The sequence below is a fragment of the Trichoderma atroviride genome, chromosome 2 (genome assembly GCF_020647795.1).
Source record: "Trichoderma atroviride chromosome 2, complete sequence".
In the NCBI taxonomy this organism is placed as follows: domain Eukaryota; kingdom Fungi; phylum Ascomycota; class Sordariomycetes; order Hypocreales; family Hypocreaceae; genus Trichoderma; species Trichoderma atroviride.
The window spans coordinates 3,063,609-3,090,082 of NC_089401.1; the positions used below are offsets into that span (position 1 = coordinate 3,063,609).

At 38.7% G+C, this 26,474-nt stretch overlaps 7 protein-coding genes across 7 annotated transcripts; 4 read left to right on the forward strand and 3 right to left on the reverse strand.

The window, feature by feature from the left end:
- Positions 1-40: 40 nt before the first annotated feature.
- Positions 41-2,225, reverse strand: TrAtP1_003822 (uncharacterized protein). The gene is made up of 6 exons (XM_014088193.3): positions 1,466-2,225; positions 1,349-1,403; positions 1,206-1,285; positions 882-1,135; positions 506-812; positions 41-452 (listed from the first exon to the last, which is right to left on the reverse strand). Exons 1-6 carry the CDS (start codon positions 2,044-2,046, stop codon positions 197-199), a joined length of 1,533 nt encoding a protein of 510 aa, XP_013943668.2. The 5' UTR covers positions 2,047-2,225; the 3' UTR covers positions 41-196.
- Positions 2,226-2,602: 377 nt separating this feature from the next.
- On the reverse strand, positions 2,603-4,219 carry TrAtP1_003823 (uncharacterized protein). Its single transcript, XM_014088194.2, has 2 exons — positions 3,439-4,219; positions 2,603-3,377 (listed from the first exon to the last, which is right to left on the reverse strand). Exons 1-2 carry the CDS (start codon positions 3,919-3,921, stop codon positions 2,868-2,870), a joined length of 993 nt encoding a protein of 330 aa, XP_013943669.1. The 5' UTR covers positions 3,922-4,219; the 3' UTR covers positions 2,603-2,867.
- A 445-nt stretch (positions 4,220-4,664) lies between these two features.
- On the forward strand, positions 4,665-7,902 carry TrAtP1_003824 (uncharacterized protein). Its single transcript, XM_014088195.2, has 2 exons — positions 4,665-6,845; positions 6,962-7,902. Exons 1-2 carry the CDS (start codon positions 4,890-4,892, stop codon positions 7,304-7,306), a joined length of 2,301 nt encoding a protein of 766 aa, XP_013943670.2. The 5' UTR covers positions 4,665-4,889; the 3' UTR covers positions 7,307-7,902.
- A 345-nt stretch (positions 7,903-8,247) lies between these two features.
- On the forward strand, positions 8,248-10,018 carry TrAtP1_003825 (uncharacterized protein). Its single transcript, XM_014088197.2, has 4 exons — positions 8,248-8,585; positions 8,718-8,752; positions 8,860-9,381; positions 9,477-10,018. The coding sequence occupies exons 1-4, from the start codon at positions 8,569-8,571 to the stop codon at positions 9,842-9,844; spliced, it is 942 nt and encodes a 313-aa protein (XP_013943672.2). The 5' UTR covers positions 8,248-8,568; the 3' UTR covers positions 9,845-10,018.
- On the reverse strand, positions 10,019-16,855 carry TrAtP1_003826 (uncharacterized protein). Its single transcript, XM_014088198.2, has 6 exons — positions 16,796-16,855; positions 15,038-16,724; positions 12,615-14,981; positions 10,791-12,556; positions 10,640-10,729; positions 10,019-10,565 (listed from the first exon to the last, which is right to left on the reverse strand). Exons 2-6 carry the CDS (start codon positions 16,601-16,603, stop codon positions 10,085-10,087), a joined length of 6,270 nt encoding a protein of 2,089 aa, XP_013943673.1. The 5' UTR covers positions 16,604-16,724; positions 16,796-16,855; the 3' UTR covers positions 10,019-10,084.
- Positions 16,856-17,384: 529 nt separating this feature from the next.
- Positions 17,385-17,960, forward strand: TrAtP1_003827 (uncharacterized protein). Its single transcript, XM_014088199.2, has 2 exons — positions 17,385-17,653; positions 17,705-17,960. Exons 1-2 carry the CDS (start codon positions 17,472-17,474, stop codon positions 17,811-17,813), a joined length of 291 nt encoding a protein of 96 aa, XP_013943674.1. The 5' UTR covers positions 17,385-17,471; the 3' UTR covers positions 17,814-17,960.
- A 181-nt stretch (positions 17,961-18,141) lies between these two features.
- TrAtP1_003828 (uncharacterized protein) lies at positions 18,142-18,719 on the forward strand (the record flags this gene model as incomplete). Its single annotated transcript, XM_014088200.2, has 2 exons — positions 18,142-18,424; positions 18,499-18,719. The coding sequence occupies 2 exons, from the start codon at positions 18,142-18,144 to the stop codon at positions 18,717-18,719; spliced, it is 504 nt and encodes a 167-aa protein (XP_013943675.2).
- Positions 18,720-26,474: the final 7,755 nt, after the last annotated feature.

The following is a 26,474-nucleotide window of genomic DNA, read 5'->3' on the forward strand; positions in this document are numbered from 1 at the left end:
GTCACCAAAATATGTCACCAAAATAAGAAAAATCTAGTATGCTAGATATATGGTCAGTATTCATAGGTCCTATCCTAAGCTGGTCTTTTCCCATTCATCCCTCTCATGTTAAACATTCTGCATTGCCACCATCGCATTTAGTTATGATAACAGTATTAATGAAGCCAACAGGCCTCTTTATAGCATAAATGCAAGCCTAGTCGCCGTAGTCGTCTTCTCCATCTCCTCCCTTGAGATTCGCATCTTTTCTGATCGGTATTTTAATTCCTTGCGCAGCAAAAGCCTTGCTCAACGGCGTACTCTCGCAAACCCCAGGAAATTTCTTGGCAGAATAAACATTAAACACCTCGCTGAAGCAGGACGCCAATATGGGAGCCCTTCCAGTGTTTACTCTTGAGCCATTCTGTGGCATTCCCCCGCGTGCGGCAACGTTGACAAAAGAGAATCTTAAGCTGCCCAGACAGTTAGCATCTCTACTTGTATGGATGGATTCGAATTGACTCACCGAAATGGGCCTTCTGTTCGGACACTGAGATCTTGCAAGACAAACCAGATGCCTATACGCTCCTCTGTGTCAGCTAATCGAAAAGCGCTTGCGGCTAAGCTTCCGATGAGGTTTCGTGTGAACATGCCCTGAGGCTGCCCACCCACCACAGCCATTCTCGTCAAGGAGGTCGAATCTGGCAGATATCCTCTAAAAGATGTAACGCTCGCCTGTGCCCCTGCGTCTGAGCGGAAAGTCTGGGACTGGTGCTGTGGGAAATACTGCTGTGGTGGGCCATATGACCCGCCAGGGGGGTATGTTGAAGAGGCTATGATTTCCAACGAGATTGATTAACCTTGAATACTTCATGGAAGATATTTAGTGATGGTATTATTACCTTGTGTGTAGTTCGGCTGCGGCTGATAATCCGAGGCGTAGCCCCCATTCTGTGGCGGAGGGTAAGCCGCGTCCCGGCTCGGAGGAAGGCTGCTTTGTCCATAGGCTGACTGGGGACTCTCGCCGATATATGCATATGGTGCTGTGGAGGATATTGACGGGCTGTTGGTGGACGAGCGAACAAGATTGACTTCTCGTGTGCCGTCTTCGCTCCAGAGATCGACATTGAGCACAAACATTGAAAAATCAATGTCACTGTTAGCGGATTAGCATTGTTGACCCAATATAGGAGCAAGATAATTCAGTCGCGTCAAGCCACACGTACTTGCTGTCTATCTCTTTTCCCGTGGCTATGTCGGTGATGACAAGCCGCACACAGGGAGGTGGTGTTATTGGTCGTCGGTCCTGCAGAGCCATTAGTGGTCTGTAAACAGTGCATTCTGCTTTTTTTGGAAGGGGGAATGCTACTTTGTCTCCAAAGCCGCACATGCGGGCTCGTCGAGGTTGTTGGGCAACATCAAGGCTTAAAGACTATGTTAGCTTGATCCAGTCACTGAGGATGATGACAGTATAGAGGCAACCAACTGATATCTGCGGCCTGTCGCCTCGTCTACTTTTGAGAAGGGAATCAGCATGTTCGCCGTCCCCATTTGTTGCGCTTCGGAATGAATCAAGGTGCTGGCCGGCATGCTTGTGTATAATTCATGAGGTCTATGCGGATGATCAAGGAGACGCTGAGGTTGATCCTTGTGTTCGCCAACATAATGTTGTTGATTCGAGTGGCTGGGTTCGGATGGATCTGGCCGTGGCGGCAAGGCATTGTGCTGGACATGCTGTGAGTGAGGCGGCGGCGGCAGATGCGTGTCGTAGGGAGCTTGCAGAGGAGGCAGCTGCTGTTCTCGGTCTAGATGCGGCGGCTGGTGATACGGGTAGTGGTGAGGCTGAGGATGAAGGTGTGGTGGAGGAGCCTGGCTCTGGATGGGAGAATGGGCAGCACTGTGTGGATGGCGTAGTGACGGCTGCGGCTGGTGATGATGATAGAGGTGGTCTAGAGCCGCCGAGTTGGAGGCCGAGCTTGGCGGAGCAATGGGAGGCATTGCCAGTGTCGGACCATGGCCGCCGATGGGCACCTGCCGGGGCGCATCAGAGCCATAAGCGGAATTCATGATTTCACGACGTCCAAGTCCAAGTCGGATGGTCCAGCATCGGTGGAGATCGCTGGATGAAGTGACAGACAGAGCCTCCAAGTCTGGTAGGGGTGCCGGACTCTAGTGTGCCGCCTAAGCTATAAGCGGGATAGCGAGCCCGACGGAGATGATCCCCAGGTGGCCTCGCTATGATGGATGTGATAGAGATGGGAAAAAGCTTTAGTGGGAACTTGGCCCGCTGGGTCTTATAAAGGTGCCGCTAGCGGTGATGATGCTGCGAGGGAGTAGTATTATGTATTACATAAGACCGCGCTGCCATCTGAATAATACTAGGCGGGCTTATATAAGACAGCAATATATATAACCAGCCTACTAGTACAAAGAAGTAGCATTTCTACTTATTTATTTGAAGGATCTGCCAAGTAGCACAGATACCCGCTATAATTTAGAGATTGGGTTTGGCCAGACCAACTCCTATCTGTACGAGATATTGCCGGTCTCCTACCTGTAGCCCGTGTTACCCACCATGTAATTGAAAGAATAGGTTGTACATTAAAGGTCCAAATCCAATATGCTCCCGTAGGAAAAATTCAAGTCGTTTATATTCATACATGACCGTGAAACAGTTAAACAGTAATAAGTCATGTCCTGTATAGCAGTTAAACCCCGATACTAAAATAAACCCCGCAAATAGCACTAGCAAAGCATTATACCCGGCAACCTCCTAGGTCGCCTGACTGTTGCGCCGCGTAGCCCAATCATAAGCTCTATATCCTTCTAAATGACAACATCATGAGACCCATGGGTTAACCAAGGCAGATCATCATCCATCTCAAACTTCAGGACGTTGCCTGTTTCCGGTGTTGCGCCCCCTTGCCCACAGACACGCCAGAAGCAATCAAAGACAGGTCGACTTCGACCCCTTCGACCTCGGTAGCGCTAGAATGCTCTTCATTTGGCTTAAATCGCTTGAGAACAGCCCGTATCATCATGATAAACCAGTAGAAGTTTAGGGTGTTGAGAGTGATGTTTGACGCCAGATATGATACTGCAAGCCAAGTCGGGACAGTGGACTCCGACGTCGCGTATTGCATGACGAGCGATTGCGAGAATGTCTTTGTAGGGTGGGCATTGACGGCGGCCCACATGTCGCTGAAGACGCAAAAGGACTGGTAGGTGCCGTAAATAAGTCGGGCAGAGAAGAAGGTGAAGAGCAGGAGAATGCCGTTGTAAAGCTGTGCGCTAGAGCCCGTCATGTTGACCTTGTCAAAGAACCAGTGAATGTTGAGGAAGGGCGTGGATAGCTCCCATAGAATGAAGACGCATCCATAGTAGTTCACAAGAGGTCGCTACAGAGAAAGTTAGCAGTGGGGTCAGATAAATCACCCCGTCACTGAGGGCAAAACGCACAAAACCAAGTGTGTAGACAAGCAGAGCTGCGATCGCGTGCGCCAAAGTCCCGAGCCCGAAGACATCCAAATTAGTGCTAGTCACGTATAGATCCCATACGAAATAACCAGCTGCCAATGCCTGGACCATGCCTGCAGCGCCAGTATAGCCCCATATCCTCTCCTCAGAATTCATGCTCTTTCTCTCTTGATCTACTACCATGACCCAAATGGCGATGACGTTGATCAGCGTGCTCTGGATGAACGACACAACATGTGCATCCCAGTTCAGTCGTCTTCTTCGGGACAGCTTCGAGTAGTGCTGAGGGGCTATTAATTTCGACAGCAGCGGTGAAATCGGCCAGAAGATGAGCGAGTAGAAGACGGCGGACAGGAGGACTTCGTGGATGTGGTCTGGCAGCGAGGGGAGGTCGAAGCGGTCACACCAGGGCCGCACCAGCTCAGACAGCCATGGTATCGGCGGAATAAAGAAAGGGTCCTTCATTCTGTAAGAGTATTCTCGAATTCGACTTCGTTGCAAAATCACACAAGGTAGGGCGTCCGTATTGAAGAGAAACCCGTGAAGATGGCGTTCGCAAAAGTAGGGAAGCGAATCTTTAGGGGCAGAAGGCAGCAATGTTATAGGGAGGGGTCTGGTCCCTTTGTTCTCAACAATTTATTCAGATAAGCGATAGCACAAGTCATGTTCGTCATACGGCGGTCTACAGACAAATTAGGTTCTATAATAGTGCCGAGGTACACTGTACTTGCCAAGTGGTATTGTTAGTGGGTGTCGAGTCTCATTTGACGGGATCACTTGGCGGTAGCAGCAGCACGCTCGCTGCAGGCATGGACGCGCATGCTAGCTAACAACGTGTAGATTGATTGATAGACTCGAGCTACTGGGCAAATGCGCAAATGGAATCCATGCGGCCTTGCATATTGGAGAGGAAACCTACCAATCTCAATTCCTTCCATCTATCCATATCTACTAGTAGGTTTTCTAACAAAATAATACCAGACATGCCCCGGGTGCTGCGTACCTACTATGTATTTATGTACTTCGTATTTGTCGGGCTTGCATGCTACAGTACCTATTAATCTGCTCGTTAATTTGGAGTGCCTAGGTATTTTTACGCGTCAGTCGCCTCGCTGACTTTACACAAGGCATCGGGGCGGGCTGCTAGTATAATGTGTGTACCGTGCCGTACCTGAAGTACAGGGGGGGCATCCCTTACTCGCTCAAGACGCTGGCCAATACCGGCTAGGTACCTCGTACCTGCTCAGAGTACCTGTGATGCGCCAGATGAAGGGAGGCTTGAGCCCACTCCATTATTATAGGACCCAGCAGCTGGAAGTGAGTTAGCACACGGCCGTCCGTGCTGGCTGCGGCTACTTGTTTATCGTCACCCTGTTTCATAGGGAGTCCGCCCGCCATCCCCAAGGAGCATCTTGTGCTCCTTGACCGTCAAGATGAATGGGGACCTGAGCCTCTCCCAGGCGCTCGGAGGGCTACGAATTGCCAACCCGGACGACTCTGATTCCGCTGATGCTGTCAATGCTCCCGCCGCCCAAGACGACTCGAGACCGGCCGCACCACCAACGTTTGTCGTGCCCGGCGCTGGCCCTGTTGAGCCAACTCCAGCACCCGCTCCAGCTGCCCATGGTCAGCTGGACGTTCCTCATGCCCAGCCTCCGCGCATTCTACACTCCTCGGACGGCCTGAGGCTAGACGGCCCGGATGCAGCAGCGGCGGCGGCAGCAGCAGGGCCTGGCTTTGCGTCCTCTGGTCCAGCATCACAATATCCCCGCCGCATTCCAAGCCAAAGGTCGAACCCTCACTTCCATCAAGAACCACAGTCCGTGATTTCTCGACAGCCCTCTCAGCGAGATGTCTCCTCTACCATGCCCCAGGGCTTTGCGGGAGATACCCCTGTTCCGACAACCAGCGAAGAGTGGAAAGACCGCGGAGCTGCCGTCAGCGTACGCCGGGAGCTCGACAAGAGCGGCCGTCCTGTCGTTCGGCAGGTCAAAAAAGGAGTTCGAGATTTTTCCTTTGGCCGAATTCTTGGGGAGGGCTCATACAGTACCGTATATTTCGCAACCGACCGCCAAACACTCAAAGAATACGCCATCAAGGTTTTGGAAAAGAGACACATCATCAAGGAGAAGAAGATCAAGTATGTTAATATCGAAAAGAACACATTAAACCGCCTAACAGAGCATCCGGGCATTGTCCGTCTCTACTACACGTTTCAAGACGAGACATCGCTCTACTATGTGCTCGATTTATGCAACGGCGGCGAGCTGCTAGGCGTGCTGAAGAGAACCGGCACCTTTGATGTCGAATGCACACGATACTACGGGGCTCAGATCCTCGACGCAATAGACTACATGCACTCCCGAGGCGTTATACATCGAGACTTGAAGCCAGAGAACGTGCTGCTTGACCACCAAATGCACGTCAAGATCACAGATTTCGGCACTGCTAGGCTTCTTCCCGACCCTCGAACCGCTCAGGATACAAAAGCCGATGGGGGCGACGGGCTGGATTCGGATAGTCGGAACGGCGATGATGGCCGCGCCGCTTCTTTCGTCGGAACGGCCGAGTATGTAAGCCCTGAATTGCTCACGCACAAGAATGCTTGCAAGGCTAGTGACCTGTGGGCTTTTGGTTGTATCATCTACCAGTTACTGGCTGGGCGGCCGCCTTTCAAGGCTGGAAGCGAATACTTGACTTTCCAGAAGATTGTCAATCTAGAATATGAGTTTCCGCAGGGGTTTCCTCCTCTGGCACGAGACTTGGTCGAGCGATTGCTCGTGCTTGACCCTGCTAGGAGACTGACTATAGAGCACATCAAGAACCATGAGTTCTTCAGTGGCCAGCAGTTTGGGAGATTTCTATGGAGGTCCAAGGCTCCACGACTGAGGCCCTACGTCCCTCCAACCCCAGAGCCAAACATCATCCAACTCAACAACTTCTCGGCAAACGCTGGCTCAAATACTCGAGCGCAGCCATCAAACAATACGCCCGGTGGTACATCAAATGGTAATAGCCGACCTGCCCGTATCATTACAGAATTACCACCCCCGACACAGCTAGACATTGAATGGTCACCTGTGCTTACAAAATCGAACGAACGGATTTTGAAGCTTGGGGATTTGATGGTGGTTTCTACGCCAATACCCAACGGATCTCATGGCAAAGGATCCGATGAGGGTCATAGGAAATTAGCTCGGTTCTTTGGCGGAAGTACAACAAAGAAACGACAGAGACTTGTAATGGTCACGTCAAGCGGCCGCATTTTACTAGCTCCAGCCGGAGGTGAAGAAAAGAGAGCAAAGCAGGAGCTGTCACTTTTGGCTCCTGACACCACGTGGAAAACCCATCAAGATGCTAAAGGCCAGCATGTATGGTGTCTCGATACGGTAAGTTTGCCCAGACATTTCTTTTTCTTTCCGCATTTTGAATATGTACACACATATATATATGAATACATGAGTACCCATATATCTACTCGTCACGATACTTACAACCTTTATAGGGTGGTCAACATTTTACCTTTGAGGAAACCAAATCATCATCCAACTCAACAGGCGATCTAGCGTTTGCTGAGGAGTGGATCGAAAGCCTAGAGAGAGCCAGGGACATGGCACTGTCCCAGACTTTAACAGCCGATAACTCATTTGGCGAGATATCCTCAACAGTGTCGACGCCCTCCAGCACTTTAGTCGGCAGAGGGAATGGCTCTGACGGCTTCTCAACCAGCGATCGATCTGCACGTGGGCATTTGACCAAAGGCCAGGCGAGCATCGAGGATCCCACGCCGGCAAAAAGAAATCGTTTCAGCAAGAGGCAATCGCGCAATGGTTTGGGACCTGCATTTTAAGTACACGCAAAGGATGCTAGGGAAAGCTAACCCCAATAGAAGAGTTGTCGATTTCTTGAGCAATCACTTCACTTTGGGCATTCTGACTTGGGTATAGTTTTATCATGCTATACTGTGTAGAATGTCAACCTGAAGCACGCGGCGTGCCATATAAATATTCATTTTCGTCTTTCAGAGCGAAACCAGTCGCAGCGCATCTGTCTTTTCTTATTTGTTTTGTTTTCTCTCTTGAACATTGGATGGTAGAATGGGTATGGCGAAGAGCTCGCTGCGCTGCAGCAAAAATGTTATAGCTGGGACTTCCCGGTATTGTTTGTTTTATTGCCTTTTTTTTCTCGTCATTAATAGCTTGGGAGGCTCTCTAATTCCAGGTCAAGTTAACCGAGGTCGCCGTTTCATCTGTATGGCGTCTTGTTTTTTATTTTTATTTTTATTTTTTAAAATCAAAATATGTAGACCTGGCATAGTAGACGGCGCGATATTCCTGGGGAGGGGGCACAATATACATAAACACTAAGCGAGGATAAATCGAGGTATGTTCGCCTGCGGTATATAGGCTTTAATACTGATTTCAAATACAAAGTAATACACGTTGCACGTTGAGGTGGTTGAATGATTAGTGTTGTTGTTACTATTAATCGCATGGCCGTCTACTACTCGCCCTGTTCGAGCATCCATATCGATTGTAGTTTCCAGCAGCACCTGACCAATGGCACTTGACGGCCACGTCTCGTGTCGCCTTGTGCTAAAATAGCCTGCCAATAGCCTAAATACCGCTAACAGATGTCATCAGACTCAGCGGAATGCAGCCAATGCCAGTGCCGGCACGAAACACATCAGGCTATCAAGGCTGCCTACCTACCTCATTTAGGCTCACTAACCAGGACCTACCTGTACTGCTAAGACGACTTAGTAAGTGTAGTATTGCACCAGCATCAGCAGCTTTTCCTTTGTCACTCACTGCGAGGTTTAAAAAAAGAGAAAAAAAAAAAAAACCTAATTCGCGCCGCAACCGGAGGCTTAAAATCCAACGTTCGTCATATCTGCAGAAAATACTCCTAGCGCTTTTGGGTAGTAGGAAAAAAAAAGAATATGATAGCTGCTAAATGAGAGACTTGGGCCCTTATGACTCGGACGTAGCTTTGAGAGTCCCACCTTGGCTCTACGACTACTTTTGCAACTTCGTTCTCCGATATTCAAGTGTCGATTGACGATATTGTTTCTTTCGATTTGCACCTGTGTAGTCAACTTTCGTCGCAACCATGGATCTCGTCAACAGGTAAGCCAACGCCAGCCATTGTAACCCGTTTTCTTCTTCTTTTGTTCTTCTATTTTGTCCTTTCTTCTTTCTTCTACTGCTTGTATTTGAAAGTGACGTGAAGCAATTCGCTAATTCTACTGCCTGCCGCAGTCTCGAAGGACGCCTGCTCTTTGCGGTACCAAAAAGTTAGTCTTTGGCTGCGCGCACAACCCTGCCAACCGTGTCTGAATCCAATCAACCCGCAAACAAGTGTAATTGTCGCTGACCAGCCCGCTCGTCTTTCCTACCGTAGAGGGCCGATTGAACGCAGCTGCGTTGAATCTTCTAGAGGGCGCCGATATCCAGTTCCGCCGCGAGAACCGCCTTGACATCGCCCTTGTCAAGAACCTCCCCATCGCCCTCATTTTCCTGCCCGCGGCGGACATCCCCACGTTTGTCGGCCAGGGCCGCGTCGACCTTGGCATTACGGGATGGGACCAGGTCAAGGAGCACGATGCTGCCGTCAAGGCCGCCGCCAGCGAGGATCCTTCGTCGCCGGTCTCGGGCAGCGAGATGGTCATGGACCTCGAGTTTGGCGCGTGCAAGCTGCAGGTTCAGGTCCCCGAGAAGGGACAATACGCCACCGGCACAGACCTGATTGGCCGCACAATTGGCACGAGTTTCGTCAGCCTGACTGAAGAGTACTTTGCCCAGCTGGAGGCACAGGCAGGCGGAGCTGCGCCTCAGAAGCTGCGGACCAAGATCATTGAGCTGAGCGGCAGTGTTGAGGCAGCTTGTGCGCTGGGCGTCGCCGACGGCATCGTGGATCTTGTTGGTAAGTTGCTTCTTCTTTTTCCTCTTCCTTTGGTGCCTGCACTTGTCTCTATAGTGTCAAGAAGAAGCATGAACATGGCAACTGACTCTGCGCAGAATCAGGAGAGACCATGAGGGCTGCGGGCCTCAAGGCCATCGACACCGTTGTCGAGTCGGTGGCTGTCCTCATCAAGTCGCGCTCACCGTCCAACACCGACTTGGTAGACCTCATTGCGGCACGTATCCGCGGCGTCATCACTGCCCAGCGATATGTTCTGTGCCAATACAACATTGAGCGGTCAAGCATCGCTGCGGCCACGCAGATCACACCAGGAAAGCGTGCTCCCACAGTCACATCACTGGATGATGGCTGGGTTGCTGTGAGCTCAATGGTTGAGAAGAAGAAGATTGCGCTCGTCATGGATGACTTGAAGCGAGTGGGTGCTCAGGATATCCTTGTCCTGGACATCCACAACACACGATAAATGCGTAATGGGAAATGGGAAATGAGAACTGCATAAAGAAGAAAGATATAAAAAAGCGTTACGGTAAAAAGGAAAAGGAGGAGGAGTACCCAAAAGGCGTCATGGCATTAGATTCATACCAACTGGCCAAAACTAAATACATACACTTGCAGATATATTTTGTGCCCCAACCATATTCTTTGATATTTCATTCAATTCGTTCAATATATAATTAGCAGACAAAATCTAACCGGTCTAAATCTAGGGTAAGTCGTCATAGCGATAGGAGCTTCTGTCCGTAGCGCGTAAAGTCGTGCTGCGTCGAATGCTATCAATCCATACCGAGCCGTCCAGCATGTCCTGAACCGAGGCCAGGTTGCTACTATCTGCCGGGCGTTCAAGCTCTGCTGCTGTCGTTTCCTGGATATCAGGTGTCTCAAGTTCGAAGCTGAAAGTTGAAGAGCCCCTGGGTTCCTCATTTGCCGAAAGTGACGAGCGCGGCAACCCAAGGGGGTGGCTTTGGGAAGTGGTGCCTGATGCCGTATTGCCATGCCAGCTTAGCTTTCTTTGCTCGTCCGCGTCAGCATCAACACCAAGCTGGCGCATCTTCACTTCGGCATCTCCGGGCATGAGGCCTTCGTCATCCTCCACGAAGATATCCGGGATTCTGAGCTGCGGGATTGTTGTCATGCGAGATGCTCTCTTTCGCTCCATGTGTTCTTTAAACTTGCGCGAGTAATATCTAAGCCAATCTAGTCAGCTCACTGCTGTGGACATCAAGTATGTTTATACTAAATAGTCGCTGCGGCCACTTACAGCGTATCAAAGAAGCCCTGTACGATTCGCCGTCGTATCCCTTCATCAACGCGTTGCAGGCGCGCACGGCGCCGCAAAAATTCTTCGAGTCTATTATTCGTTAGTAAATTGAACCTCTTCGAATGTATCAAGGGTTAATGGTAAGAATCACTTTAGACTCTTGCTATCGTTTATAATGTTGTAGTGAGCAAGTATCATTAAAACATCGGTAAAGGCAATTCCCTTGTCGGGGTCGGCGCTTACGAGGACTTCCTCGTAGAATATATTAAATCGATGGCGCCGTTTGCGGACTTTCTCAACGTCCAGCTGGGACAGTCTTTCGTTCAGCCGATTAATGTCAACGTCGTTGAGCGCAGCCACCGAAACGATGGAAGTATGGCGAGAAATTCTTGTATCTTCCCGCACATCCTCCAAGATTTGCCGAACAGAATCATCTGCTTCGTATATCCGCATTTGGAAAACTCCCGAAAGCTCACCGAGGAGGCGTGGAAAGGCCTCTTTTGTGATGTAGCCAGTCCCGGCGGGGTCTACGCTCCGCCAGGCCTCCTTGAAGCGTCGAATCTCATCGCGATCCACAACGGCCATGCCAGACGAGCGCTGGTAAACATAGCTGAAACTCTCGAAAATGAGTGAAACAAACAGATTCACAAAGATGTACATGCTGACAATATTCCAAGCGATAAATAAGAATCTGGCCCATGGCTTGCTGCCGCAATCGCTGTCGAAGAAGTTGTCAGTCTCAACGCAGAGTGGTGATTCAATCCCCGCGTAATCTTCCATGATTTGATTCCATCCTTCTCCTAGACTCATTCTGAATAAGAATATCAGAGCCATTGGAACTGTCCTAAAGTTGATGTAACTTCCCTCATTATCACCGAAGCGAGTTAAGCTAAAGGTCTGCGTCATTGCGATGGCAAAGACAAGGAAAAAAACAAACCAAGTAGCCAAGAGGTTGCTGATGACCGGCAGACTTGCTGCTGCCGTCTTGAATAGTTGATCCAGCGCATCGTTCCTTGGAATCAGCAAGAGAACGATGGCAACCAAAAATATCTTGTGAAGCTGCACATACGTATCGGCTCCACTGTCTGCAATTAGTAGTGCAAGAGTAGCAATAAAGGCACCCGATACAGCTACTAGAGAGTAGAGATCCCAAGAGCTCCGCCTAAAACGCGTCCACCCCAGACCTACTATCCTAATCGTGATGTTGGTAATGTAAATCAGAATGAAGAGCAAGAATATGTATTCTCGGGTTGTCGTCCACCACGATGGCTCATTGTTGAATTCTGCCACCAGCAAGAGCAGATGCAAAACCAGAACAACCGTAACCGCCTGGTACCATTTCCCTCTTTTTTCAATGGCCCTCTTGTGGCACCATTTTTTCCATTTATTCTCTGAATCGTCGTATGAGCTTTTTGATGGGGAGATATGACGCAAGAGCTTTCGCAGCTCAAGCCATGATCGCTGCTCTGCCGTGAGGAACGCAACTCCCGTCTGCTCTGTATAATTTCTCATGAACACGGAGATGAAGAGCGTAAGAATGAAGACAGTGGCTAAGAGGTTGAAAACGACAAAGAACATTGCGTTTCCCTGGTTTGCTAGGTCTTGTGGCTGCATGCCAAGGCCTGTAATCGCCTGAGCTGCGAATGAAACGTCCACCCACCCTTCTTGGCTGACAATTTGGAACAGCGTGAAAAGTGACGAGCCAAAGTCATCAAAGCCAAAGTATGGATTTGATGCCACTCTGGGTGCTAACATCGGCCAGTCGTTGGAATAAGGGGTGCTGTTGAATTCGCCAAAACACTGAGTTAGGGTAGAGATGTTATCGCCAGAATCATTGCAAGATACCAGTAATCCATTAAATAGGTTGAGGCCGTAGATAGCAAACGGGATCAAGAGAGATATAGACACAAACGCAGCCTAGAATCATGTTAGCAGTCTTGCAACAAAAGTAACCGGATATAAAATATGTACGTACGCCTAAAAGTTTCCACCATCCGACGATAATCAGTGAGTGGAATGTATCACGCGTGCTGTCGCTCACATTCAGTAGCCGCAGCGCTCGAAGTGCTTTGAAAGCACCCAACGCTCTCGAGATGCCACCGTCGTCAATCAACAATGTTACGACATTGATCCACAGGGTTATTAACACAACTGCGTCAATTATGCCCCACGAGCTGCGTAGAAATGCATTGGGCGTCCATAAAAGACCATCTGCAATTATCTTGATGGCTGCTTCGAGGGTAAAGATCACAGCAAAGGCCAGGTCTGTCCAGATGTACCATTGAGTCACGGTGGATGGATGCTGCTCTCGATATTCCTTCTGATAGAGCGGAGTTGTAACGCAAGCTATAACAACCATTGCAAACACGGACGCGTAAATGAAGCCGGATATCGAGTACCACGCGATCCTGTTGGGTTCAACCCCGTCGAAGCGTTCGAGGCCCCTGGCTGGGCCTACAAGACTTTGGCAAAGGCGTCGGACGCGGCTGTTGGGGGGGAAGACGTATAGCGATGTATTGTATCGAGGATTCTGAGCGAGATAATCTCGCTGAGCTTTCCGGCGAGCCGACGTTGCCGATACTGCCTGTCGGGCCATTTGCCGAGGATCCAAAGTGCCATTGGGGCCGTCGAAGCGAAGATTTGAGTAGAAAGGATTAGGTCCGCTCTTATTAAACCGAGCCCATATCTTTTTCAAGAAACCCGGCTTGCCGTCTCCCATCAGATTTGTGGTACTCCGTTGTGGTCGATTTCTGTGCTCTGGGTGAAGACGGAGAGGGTCGGCCACTTCATCGTCTAAGAACTCCTGCACCACAGTGTCTTTAAGAAGCATTTCCATCATGCCTGGGCCATAGTCTAACGGATCCTTGCGTCGGCGAGATTTTCCAAAGCTGAAAATCGTAGAAAGCGTAAGGTTGTTGGACGTACGCCCGAGTTCCTTCCTCTGAAGAAAAGCCTTTACTTGCTCTAAACGTTTCTCGTCTTCCGACACGTCAAAATTCTCTTGAATAACAGCAATAAACATGTTAATCAAGATAAAGAATGCCAAGATAAACCACCCTATCAGGAATATCGCTCCGATCCAAGCGGTTTTCAGCGCTTTTGTATAAGAAGTGACAGAGTATAGAATGGCGGTCCAGTTCTCGCTGGAGAGTATCTGATACATGCCGAGAAAAGAGTTGAACATGGTGTTGAATGAGATGCGATTTAGTTCTCCATCGTCATAAACAGGTATTTGTCCTCTGAACAGCTGTGCGGCCAAGATTGCGACCAAAAAGGTCATTAAAAATACAAATAGCATAAGATTGCCAATACCGGCCGCACTGCCAAGCACCAAAAGTATGAGCTTTCGCGTCACAGGTATTGCCAAAACAAGTCGGTACGCTCGAAGAACTTGAAAGACAGTCAGCCAGGCATACACGCGGGAGTTGTGGATTGCTGGTATGAGGATAACGGAATCGATTATAGCCAAAGCCAGGTCAAAGATATTCTGCCAACTTCGATGGAACACGCTCCAATAGGCCACAATTCGTATGATGATTTCAATATCAAGTAGTATAGTGGCAACAATCTCAGCCGCATCGATATATCTTCTCCGGGAATCGGACATGGATGCGCTACGGCACGCCTCACTAAGTAAAGCGAAAGCCACCACAAGCAACCAAAACAGCGATGTCTTCTTATACAGGTGCTGAGCAGGTGAATCTTTTCGTTTACGCTCATCTGTATGTGGCTGGGCGGACGGTTCCGCTTCGACAGTAAAGGCACTCGATTTGCTTTCTTCACGAATGACCTGAAATGACGAGGTGATGACAGCTATAAGCAGGTTGGTCAACCACAACATCATAATCATGATGGCAGCACCAAAGAATAAAGCCGCCTGAGGATAATCTGAGTTCATAGTATAGTACATTAGGTCGGAAAATGTGTTGGCACTCATTAGGACGAATACCAGCTCGAGAGACTGGACGATGTTGTCAAAGTTCACTGTCCCATTATAAGGGTTGTCTTGTTGTAGACATATTGAGCCTCTGGGGCACAAATATCCCTTTCCTTCGGTAGTGCCCTTGACTAGGTTTTCTAGAGATCCTGCAGCACTGAATTTCACCCAAGGTAGTGTGGCTCCAGTCGCGTTATCCAAGTAGCCACCACAAAATTGCATGTTGTTGGTGAAAGAGGCCGTTAGATTGCTCGGATCCAATGGATCCAACCAAACGCACTGCCGACTCAAACTTGATTTAAAACTCTGTATACCGATAATGGCAAAAAGGAGCCAGAAGAAGCTGATGAGAAACGCTACACGGACAAGGAGAGGGGCTGCCTTTTTCAAGCTTCTTAGGATAATCTAGGTGGTATAAGCTTGGCATCACACCAGGTCAACGTAAAGATGTTAGTACTTACAGCAGTGCCGTGAGTAAGAGCCAGTAATCTCAGAATACGGAGACAACTAAGCATTTGGAAGAGATAGAAGTGGTGTCGGTTCTCAGTGCCAGTCATAGCCAGCACAAAGGTAATCCAAAAAGAGACCACAGCAACAAAATCTAGACGATTGAATGAATGCCGCAAAAAGGCTCGGCGTGCTAATTGGAACCGTTGCTGGTCCTCAACCGTCTTGGGGCCAGTTTGCTGCCCCTGCATCAAAGTCGTGAATGAACGGGCGAATGCTGGGGCCTGAGGCTGGGCAGACCGAACTCTCTTAGTAGACCTTTGCCTCTGTGGTTGAAAAATAGATCTATATCGATCGGCAACCGCTGCTCGGATGCCCCTCTTGCGATCAATGGTGCTATACTCCTCTGCATTCAATATGAAGCCAGATACCACAATCCTAGCCATGATCTCGAGTGTGAATATAATGAAGAGCGCCAGCATTGTCCAATCTATTGGTCTGTTACCCCATTGCTCGGGGCGCGCATTTCCCGGGCTGAAAACATCTGGCCAGGATTCTACGGCAAGTAGAATCGTTTGGGAAACAATAAGGATAAGGATAAAAGGCTCCGTGTAGGGATTGACAAGTAAATCACACATCCATAATCTAAATCGACTTTCTGGAGAGAATATCCCCAGTGACTTTCCTCTCAGGGGGTTGGGAGCCTTTGGACGAGCTGGTGAAGGTAATCGAGTTGGGATTTCAGTGGTTAAGAAGGTATTTTGAGCGGCTTTCTCTGCCGGAGATGTAGTTGCTCGAGAATAATACGGCTCATCGGCATACGTTGATAGTGTTGGATTGAGCGGCCTTTCACTTGACGAGTCGCGAGACCGGGAGTGATAGCGAGAGGACCGCTGGTCAGCAACATCCGACTCTCCACTTAGATTCACAACTCTTTGTGACATGGCCCTCACAATTGATCCGGCGCGCTGGAAAGCTCCAGCTGTTGAAGCTGACCGCGATAAGCGAAAATCGCCAGGATCTAGCGTCAGGCCATAGCTTTGGTGACCACCAGGTGAATAGCCAAGATTAGAACGGTGTCCAAGGCCCTTTCCTTCATGGTCCCGGATTGGATTGCTATCGAGGTCGCGGACAGTTTGAAAACTCTCCCTGCCATGGTCGTCTCCAAGGTGAGAGCCAGAAATCGGTTGCACTCCCGCTGTGAGTGGAACTCTATCGGAATCTGCGTAATAGGGATTCGTCGACTCTTCGACATATTGTGACCCTCCATCGAACGAGTGATAGGAGTCTGGAGGGAAGCGTGGAGATTGTGTCAATGGTGGAGGAATATCAGGAGGTAGCGCTGCCTGCAGTGCCGTAGGGTCTATATGAGACTCGAAACTAATGCGATCATGGGGAGAGCTGTACGAAGTATGCCAGTAGGACGACAGTCCAGATTCGCCAGTTGTTTGGGTCGTGGATTCATCGCCGGGTCGTTGCTGGGAGCCGCCAACCCCATACTGGTTATCCCGAGAACTGGTGGCGTGTAGACCTATCGGCGACGGGCGCGCGCTGCCGTCGTCTGGCAGCTCGGGGGACATTGTTACAGCCTTCCTAGCTTTCAAGGCAATATACCTAGGTAATAATCGTAGCAAGGACTAGACATCACGGATAGAGCTTCACAGCTAACATCCTCGCGGGGGTGAGCTTGAATAGCAGTCACTATAGACACCGATATCAGATAAGAATTAAAGGAGACGCAACTCGGTTTTCAATTGAAAGGGTCTTCTTACCTATAGAATTTATTAATAGCAACCTATATTGAATAGTCATACGTCAACTTGTCAAATGTTATATGGAGATGGAGGTACGCTTAGTGTCGCGACAGTTTCATCTTCACAGCCACAAAGGTACATAGTACCTAGTACTAATACTTAATAGAAAAATACATTACGTGTTTTCTTTACTTAATAAGATTAGAAAAATGAATATTGAATATAATAGATGTTTTTATTATGATTTAACTTAACATATGTTAATAAAGTATGTTAATATTAATTAATATATTATATTTTAAATATATTACTAATTTAATAATTTACTTACTTATTTAAATATATAAGTAATTCCTTATATTATATTTATAAAAACATTATACTATTTACACTATTTATTTACCCTATATTTAGTATTAATATTTTGATTTAGGTACTTTTTGTGTTTTTTAATATATACATCTTAATAGGAATGTACCAATTGGCAGACTAGTGAAACACACCTAGGCGCATACGGGACGGTAGCCACTGTACAAGGGGTCCAGCAGCCAGTCGCCACTTATCTCGGTAGTTGACCCGCAGAGGAGACCCATTCCCAACGTCAACCAATACAACATCCAGCTCCAACATTCATTCGCTGTCTCCTATTGCTGCAAGAACTGCAAGAACTGCAAGAACTACTTTCCACGACAATATGAGGTGCCTGTTGTTTATCGCGGCTTTAAGTCTTTTTCAGTTAGGCTCTGCTGTTGATCAGAAGAAGTCAGCCATCATTTGGTTCGATAACCCAGCTACTCCAGCCTCTTTCATGGACCAGGTGAAGGACAGTATCTTGAAAGCTGGAGGTAAAATCACACATACATACACTATCATCAAGTACGTCTCCTTGGTTCGCGGAGTTTGAATTTGCCGTTGACTTTACCATAGTGGGTTTGCCGTAATCGCACCAGCGAATGCGCTTGCCTCCGTCCAAGCATTAGGCGTAGAGCACTCGATTCGTGTGGAAGAAGACGAGACAGTATCAACTCTTAAATGATGACGGCAGTATTTTCAGCCAAATGCACCACATATGATAGCGATGGATAGACGTAAGTCTTATTAAAGGCTTGTTTTCGTTTAATACGATAATTTGATTAATTACATACTATAATATATATCAATTTAATATATGTCAATGGCTTTATATCTGGGCAATACAGCCTAGGTACTATCTGATAACTGGTATATCGACAAGCGAAACGGGGAAGGTGCCATTATCCCTACTTCGTTTCTTCCACCACTAGTAACCTGCACCCAAGCTTTCCACTTTACGCATCTACAGCTCTCCAACTCTAGGACAACCGCCGCCAACAAGGTATTCCAACATGGATGCCACAGAAGGTGCTACGTCTGATCAAGAAACTGGGCTCCCTCCTTTCAGCGAGTCGATCCTAGCCATCGATGTCAAAGATCGGAGCACCCTAGGATGCAGCCTCTTCTCCACTGCAGACGGCACCTTGAAGATAGGTACTGACATGTCTATGGCGGGCGAAGATGTGGTCGAGCAATTTCTCAGCTACGCGCAACCAACCACTATTCTGGTCTCACGACGAGTCCCAGAATCAATCTTTGCCTTTATTGAGAAGCATGCTGAAAAGAGTGACAAAGGTGAGTATTTCTTGGCATAGTCCATATCCCGTATGGCCAGTCCGTTCCCATTTCTTCGTATTAACGTGACCTAGAAATTCGTTCCCGCCTGGTGTCTCCCTCTGACTTCTCACACACATTGGCCTGTGAAGAATTAATGTCACTCGATACATCATCTGCCAACGTGGAGAGGCATTATACTGAGAGCAGTATCCAGGCTCTACAGGAATGCGACCGCCAAGACTCTCAGTGCATGAAGTTGGTCCGTTGCAGCTCTTCAACTGACCTTGACAACGTCACATCCGTAAGTATCTAGCCTTTTGGTATCCAGTGCCCAGTTGAGTGCTCAAATAAAAAAACAGATGGGCTGCGCAAGTGCTATTCTCATATACCTACGCCGACGGCGATCACTCGTATCCCCGTCTAGCAATACCAACACGGGATATATGTTTGATGTGAGATATATTACGCTATTCAATTTGGCAGACTATGTTTTCGTCAGTGAAGAGTCCAGACTCTCCCTACAAATCATCAGCCACGAATCACATCCAAATAGACCCGCTTGGAGTGTCGATTCCAAAAGTTCAGCTGAAAAGGAGAATCTCTCTGTTTATGGTTTATTCCATCCGCTGGTCTCTACACCGCAAGGTCGGACTCACTTGCGTCACATGTTCCTTAGACCAGTGTCGAATCTTAACATCCTCTCCCAGAGGCAGCGAACGATTGCACTACTCCTCCATCCCAGTAATGAGGAAACGACAAAACGTGCTATTGCTATACTACGGAAAATGAAAAATGTAGCGCATGCAATCGCTCATCTCCATAAGGGAATCAGCTCTCCGTCTCCCCACAAGGCGTTCAGTATTAGTGTATAGGGTACGCTAAGAAGATTCGTATCTCAATCGCTTGAATTGAGAGAAGTGGTGATTGCGTTCTCTTCCAATGCAGACCAGAATGATATTATCAATAAGGTAAGAATCTTGATTTATCTTGCGCGCCGGTTCTAATAGCCCTCTAGATAATCGGCGGAATCGACCCAGTATCTCTAGCTCTGGTAGGCGACATGATCAACAGATTCATCAACTTTGACGACGCCAAGTCCCAGAAGTATTGTTCAGTTAGACCTGGCGTGGATACCGAATTGGACGCGTTAAAACGACAATACGACGGCATGAATAGCTTATTGACAGCAGTAGTCGAGCGTGTTGCTAAAGGCTTGCCAGATTGGGCGCGTCAATACATCCAGTCATGCGTTTTCTTTCCCCAGCTTGGATTTTTAACCATAGTTGGGCAGGAGTCTCAACTAGAAAACGACATTTTTAATGGCGAAAGTATAAATGACAACTCATGGAAGAAATCTTTCACTCATAAAGGGACGACCTATTATAAAAATCGCCATATGGAAGATCTAGACAGATATTACGGGGATATGTATTCTAAGATAAGCGGTAAGTTCCATAACGCTTCGTGTAATCACGTCTTTGCTAATATTCAACCAGATAAGGAAGTCGAGGTCATGCAAAAGCTGGCTTCAGATGTCATTGTTCACGAGAAAGCACTCTTGGAAGCTGCAGACTTATGTGGAGAATTTGATGCACTTCTAGCTCTTGCCATCGGCGCTGCAAAATATAACTGGCAACCCCCCAAGATGACGGACGCCAATGTCATTCATATCAAGGGTGGGTGGCACCCACTTCAAGAGCTACTGGTGCCATCGTTTGTGCGAAATGACTGTTTCATTGGGGAAGAGAGTTTGACCCATGGACAAGCGACCCAAGCCCTAGTTCTGACTGGTCCTAATCAATCGGGGAAAAGCGTCTATATCAAGCAGGTTGCCATAATTGTTTACCTGGCGCACATCGGGAGCTATGTGCCAGCCAAAGAAGCTGTGATCGGCACTGTGGATAAAATATTGACTCGGATGCCGTCACAAGAAAGCGTTTCCCGTGTCGGGAGTGCATTTGCTCTAGACCTCAAACAAGTCTTCCAAGCCATGAAATACTCTACGTCGCGGAGCCTGGTTCTTATGGATGAATTCGGAAATAGGACCGCGGCCGATGGCGGTGCTGGATTGTTTACAGCGATGCTGGACTATTTCCTTTCTCCCGCAACGGCAATACCAAAACTAGTGGTTGCTACACACTTTTATGAAGTGTTTTTAAACGGTTATCTACATGATCATAGCCAACTCTCGTTAATGCACATGGATGTGATGATCAACATTGATGCTACTAACGCAGAGGATAAAGTTACCTACTTGTTCCACCTAGCTACTGGGTATAGCTCAACAGGTTTAGGAGGCCAGTGTGCAATATTAAATGGAATACCTAAGGATATAACTGACCGAGCTGAAATAATAGGGGAACTAATAAAACAAGGTAAAAACCTAACTGATAATAAAATATATTTTCCTAGTAGTATAGAAAGCCTAGGAAAGATTCAAGATATTATAAAGGTTTTTATAAACCTAGATTTAAGTTTATATAATACTTTTATAAATAGTTTTATTAATAATTTAAAATAAACTTTATTTATTTATTTATTTATTTATTTATTTATTTATTTATTTATTTATTTATTTATTTATTTATTTATTTATTTATTTATTTATTTATTTATTTATTTATTTATTTATTTATTTATTTATTTATTTATTTATTTATTTATTTATTTATTTATTTATTTATTTATTTATTTATTTATTTATTTATTTATATAAATATATACTTTTAATAAAAGAAATTATATATTTACTTTAATTTTAATTATAATTAATTATATAATTATTAAGAAAATTTTAAAATAATAAATAAATTTATAATATTAAAAAACTTACTTATTTAAATAAATTTAAAGTTAAAGTAAATAAAAAATATTTAAGAAATTTATTAATTATAAGTAATAATAAAAAATACTAGTAAAATATTATAATATAATTATATAATAAATATATAATATATATTATATTATTATTAGTTTTTATAAATTTATTTATTTATTTATAATAAAAAAAATTTTTTTTTATTTATTTAGTATTTTATTAACTAGTAGTAATTATATTGAAAAATTAATACTTATAATATTTTTTTATTATTAATTTACTTTAAACTAATAAAATAAATAACTAAAGTTATTTCTTTTATAAATTTTTTTATTTTTATTTAATTTATATATTTAAAATTTAATAATTTTATAATAACTTATATAAATTATATAATAAATATTTTTATTTTATAAAATTAGATATTTATAATAATTAAATTCCTAGATCCTAAGTTATTATTATAAAATAAGAAAATTCCTAAGAAATAAATATATATATTTATATTAGTAAATAAAATAAAATATTCTATTAAGTATATTATATAATTACTTAATTAATAAATAAAATATAACTTATATTTAATATTATTATATTATTAATAATTAATTATTTAAGTTATTTAATAAGAATATTTTATATTAAATTATATAATAAGTTATTTTATAAAAGTAATTATAAATAATATTACTTTTAATTACTTTTTTTTATAAAATAATTAAAAAATAATAATACTTATTATTACTTTTTATATAATTAACTTATTAGCTTATATTTAATTTATAATATATATTATTATATTTATTAAGTTATAATATAATATGTTTTTTAAAAACTTTATTTTAAAAGCTTATTATAATATTTTTTATTTTATATATTAATATAATATAACTTTTTTCTTTTTTTATATATAAATTTTATAACTTATTTTTTTATATAAGTATTTTCTTTTTTTTATATTATTTTTTTTTATAATTATAAAAATACTTTTAATAAAATATATTATTTATAAAACTTATATTATATTATATTTTATTAAAAATAAAAAATATATTAATTTAAATAAAAAAAAGTTAATTTTTTAAAATAAAGTAATAAGTATTTTTATTATATTATATAATTATTATTTAAATATAAATATTAAAAATATATATTATTATAATAATTATTTTTTTTATTATTAAAGGTATATTTAATTATATAAATTATATAATAATAAAATAATAGTTATTTTTTATAAGGTTTTATATTTTTTAAATATAAGATTTTTAATAATTATAATATTTTAATTATATATTTATAAAAAAAATATATTAAATATAATAAAAAAAAGTATAAAACTAAAGCTAATTTATTAAAAATATTAAATTAGCTTTAATAAGTTTATTAATTAAAATAAAATATTAAGGAATATAATAATAAAATATTTTATTATAATATAAAAGTATTAAATATATATAATAAAATTAATTAATAAAATATAAAAGTTATTTTTTTAAATAGCTTTTTTACTTTTAAGTTTTTTAACCTAAGGGTAATTAATTTTAACTTAATAATATTAAATTCTTTAAATTTTAATAAATCTTTTTTATTAATATTTAAAAGTTTTTTAAATACTTAATAAGTTTTTAATTATTTATATTATTATTATAGTTTTTTTTATTTTATTAAATATTTATATAATTTATTTTAATTAAATTTAAATTTAAGAATTTTTTTTAATTTTATATTTTTTTTTTAATTATAATTTTATTATAAATAACTTTACTTATATTTTTATTTATTAAGGTTTTTTTTAATAATAAAATATAAAAAATTAAATAAAATTTTATTATTTTTTTTTTTAATATTTAAAATATTAAGCTTATAATTAACTTTTTTAATTTTTTTTATAATTTTATATAATTTTATTTTTTTATAATTTAACTTATTATTTAACTAATTAATTTTAATATTAGCTTATTTACTTTTTTATATATATTTATAAAAATAAATTATATTTTTTTTTAAAAAAATTAAATTTTTAAATTTTATTTTATTAATATATTTTTATATTTATTAATATATAAGTTTAAATTATACTTATAGTTTTTTATATAATTTAATTATATTTTTTATTTTAATTATAATTTTTTTTATATTTTTATTAATATATAATAATTTATATATTTTTAATTTAAAATTATAATTAAAAAAAATTAATAATTTTCTTATAAATTTTAATAATATATTATTATATAAAAATTAAATAATTAATAATTTTTTTATTTAATTATTTTATTATAAGTTAATATAATATTATAATTATATTTTAATAATTTAATTAATTTTTTTAATTTATTTATTTATTTAAAAGTAATATATTATATTAGCTTTATAATTTATTTTTAATTTAATTATAAATTTTTTTTAAAATTTAAAAATAAATTTTTTTTTATTAAAAATAATATTTTTTTAATAATTTATAATTTATATTAATAAATTTTATAAATATATATATATATAATTTTTAATATTTATTATTTTTTTATAAAAAATAAAATAAGTTATTTTTATTAATTAATTAATAATAATAAAAATATTATTATATTTTATTTTTATTATTAATTTTTTTAATAATAATAATTTTATAATATAATTAAATAAAATTAATTTTTATAATTTTATAAGTATTAATAATAATTAAATTTTATTATAAAATAAATATTTAATATTTTTATTTTATTAGTAAATATTATAATAAATTATAATATATTAAATTACTTTTTTTATTTTATTAATATAATAATATTATTATATTAATTTTTTTTTATATATTTTTATAATTATATAATAAGTATTTATATATTATTTATATTACTTTTTTATATAATTTTTTTAATATTTAAATTTTATTATTATAAGTAAATATTTTTTTTATTAAAAGTTATTTTATTTAAAATATTATTTATTTTTTATTAAATAATATATTTTTTAATTTTTATAATTATAAAATTATTTTTTTTTAATTTAAAATATTATAATTAATAATTATTATTTTAAGTTTTTTAAATTATTATAATATAATATTTATATTAAGTAATTAAAAATTTTTTAAAAAAGTTTTAATTTATAATTAAATATATATATTTTTTTTTTTAATATAAATAAGTTTATAATTAAATTATATTAATTTTTTAAAGTATTTAATTTATTATTTAATTAATTTTTATATTATAATAAAATAAATAATATTATTATAATTAATTTAAATTTTAATTTTATATAAGTTTTTATATAAATAATATTTTTATTTTTTAAATATTTTTATTATTATTATAAATCTTTTATTATAAATAAAATATTATAATATTAATTTATAAAAATTTTTTTAAAAAAAATATAATAAATTATAATTTTTTATTTAAGTTTTATTATTTAATTTATTTTCTTATAATATAATTTAAAATATTTATTTTTATTTAAATTAATTTTATTTTATTAAATATAATTAAAATTAATTTAGTAATAATAATATTTTTAAATTATTAAAATATTATAATTTTTAAATTTTTTTATTTAAACTTATTTTTTTTTATAAAATTTATAAATAATATAATAATTTTTATAAAGTTTTTAATAAATTTTTAATAATAATTTATTAATTTTAAAAAGTTTTATATTTTTTTAATATTTTTAAAAAAAGAATTATTTTAAATTATATTAATTTTAATAAAATTTATTTATATATTTTTAAATATAATAATATATTTTATAAATATTATTTTTTATATTTTAAATTAATATTTTTTAAATTTTATAAGAGAATTAATATTTTTTAATATTTATAATATTTTATAAATATATTTTTTATATTTTTTATATTTTTTTAAAAAACTTAAAATATTATTTAAATAAATAATAATAAATTAATTAATATATTTCTTAAGTATAAAATTAATTATTTTTTAAAATATTATTAAAATATTAATAAATTTAAAAAATATAATTAAATATTTAAATAACTTATATTATATTTAAAATATAATTTTAAGTTTATTATTTTTTTTAATTTATATAAAATTATAAGCTTTTTTAAAATTAAAAGCTATAAATTAATTTACTTTTATTAATTTATTTTTAATTTTTAAAATTAATAATAATAATATTTAATTTTTTTTTATTATTTTATTAAATTATTAATAATTTATTATTAATTATAACTTATTATTTTTCTTAAATATAAATATAATAAAATATTTTATTAATAATAAAAATATTTATATATATTTTAATTTTAATTATTTTTTTAATTATTTTTATAAAATAATAAATTTAATTTTATTAAAATTATAAATTTTATAAAACTTAAGTATTATTTTATTTTTTAATTTAATAATATAATTTTATTTAATATAAATTAATTTTTTAATTTTTATAATTTTAATATAAAGTTTTTTATATTATTAAAACTTTTATAAAATAAATTATAAATATTTTTTAAAATTATTATTTTTTTTATTTTTATTTTAAACTTATATTTTTATTTTTATAAGTTTAATATTAATAAATACTAGTTTTTATTATATAAATATAATTTTTTTTTATATTTATATAACTTTTAATTTATTTTATTTATTATAATATTATAAAAATATTATTATAAGTATTTTATTATATTTAATTATTTTTATTAAAAAATTTTTTTTTTATTATTTTTTATTTTTTAATAATAATATAAAAACTTTTAATTTAATTAATAATATTTATTTTTTATAACTTTTTTTAATTAAATTATAATTTTATTTTAATAAGTAAACTTAAGTTATTATTTTAACTTAATTAACTTATTTCTTAATTAATAATAAAATTATATTTTTATAATTATATAAATTTTAAAATTATATTAAATTTATTAATTAATAAAAAATTAAATTATAATAATATAATTTAATTTTAAATTATAACTTTAAAATAATTAAATTTTTTATTAATAATATTATTATTATAAAAGAATTTTTTTTTTTAATATTATAAAGTTTAATAAGTATAATTTTTATTTTATATAAAACTTATATAAAGTTTATAAAATTTAATAAAATATAATTAATAATTATTTTAATATTTATTTATATTATAATTTTATAATTTATAATTATAAATTTAATTTTATTTTTTTATTACATTATTTTAAATATAACTTAATTAATATATATTTTAATTTAGTTTTTTTTATTAATTTATTAATTATATTTTATATATTAATAATAT

Bases quoted from the DNA above. Each gene is read 5' to 3' on its own strand.
- TrAtP1_003822 (XM_014088193.3), bottom strand. From the start codon at position 2,046: ATGAATTCCGCTTATGGCTCTGATGCGCCCCGGCAGGTGCCCATCGGC. The intron at 1,286-1,348 runs GTAGCATTCCCC...ATGGCTCTGCAG, and splicing joins TGTGCGGCTTTGGAGACAAA to GACCGACGACCAATAACACC. The intron at 1,136-1,205 runs GTACGTGTGGCT...ATCCGCTAACAG, and splicing joins GGAAAAGAGATAGACAGCAA to TGACATTGATTTTTCAATGT.
- TrAtP1_003823 (XM_014088194.2), bottom strand. From the start codon at position 3,921: ATGAAGGACCCTTTCTTTATTCCGCCGATACCATGGCTGTCTGAGCTG. The intron at 3,378-3,438 runs GTGCGTTTTGCC...CTTTCTCTGTAG, and splicing joins TTGTCTACACACTTGGTTTT to CGACCTCTTGTGAACTACTA.
- TrAtP1_003824 (XM_014088195.2), top strand. From the start codon at position 4,890: ATGAATGGGGACCTGAGCCTCTCCCAGGCGCTCGGAGGGCTACGAATT. The intron at 6,846-6,961 runs GTAAGTTTGCCC...CAACCTTTATAG, and splicing joins ATGTATGGTGTCTCGATACG to GGTGGTCAACATTTTACCTT.
- TrAtP1_003825 (XM_014088197.2), top strand. The intron at 8,753-8,859 runs GTTAGTCTTTGG...TTCCTACCGTAG, and splicing joins GCTCTTTGCGGTACCAAAAA to AGGGCCGATTGAACGCAGCT. The intron at 9,382-9,476 runs GTAAGTTGCTTC...GACTCTGCGCAG, and splicing joins CGGCATCGTGGATCTTGTTG to AATCAGGAGAGACCATGAGG.
- TrAtP1_003826 (XM_014088198.2), bottom strand. From the start codon at position 16,603: ATGTCCCCCGAGCTGCCAGACGACGGCAGCGCGCGCCCGTCGCCGATA. The intron at 14,982-15,037 runs GTAAGTACTAAC...TATACCACCTAG, and splicing joins CTCTTACTCACGGCACTGCT to ATTATCCTAAGAAGCTTGAA. The intron at 10,566-10,639 runs GTAAGTGGCCGC...AGATTGGCTTAG, and splicing joins CAGGGCTTCTTTGATACGCT to ATATTACTCGCGCAAGTTTA.
- TrAtP1_003827 (XM_014088199.2), top strand. From the start codon at position 17,472: ATGAGGTGCCTGTTGTTTATCGCGGCTTTAAGTCTTTTTCAGTTAGGC. The intron at 17,654-17,704 runs GTACGTCTCCTT...ACTTTACCATAG, and splicing joins CATACATACACTATCATCAA to TGGGTTTGCCGTAATCGCAC.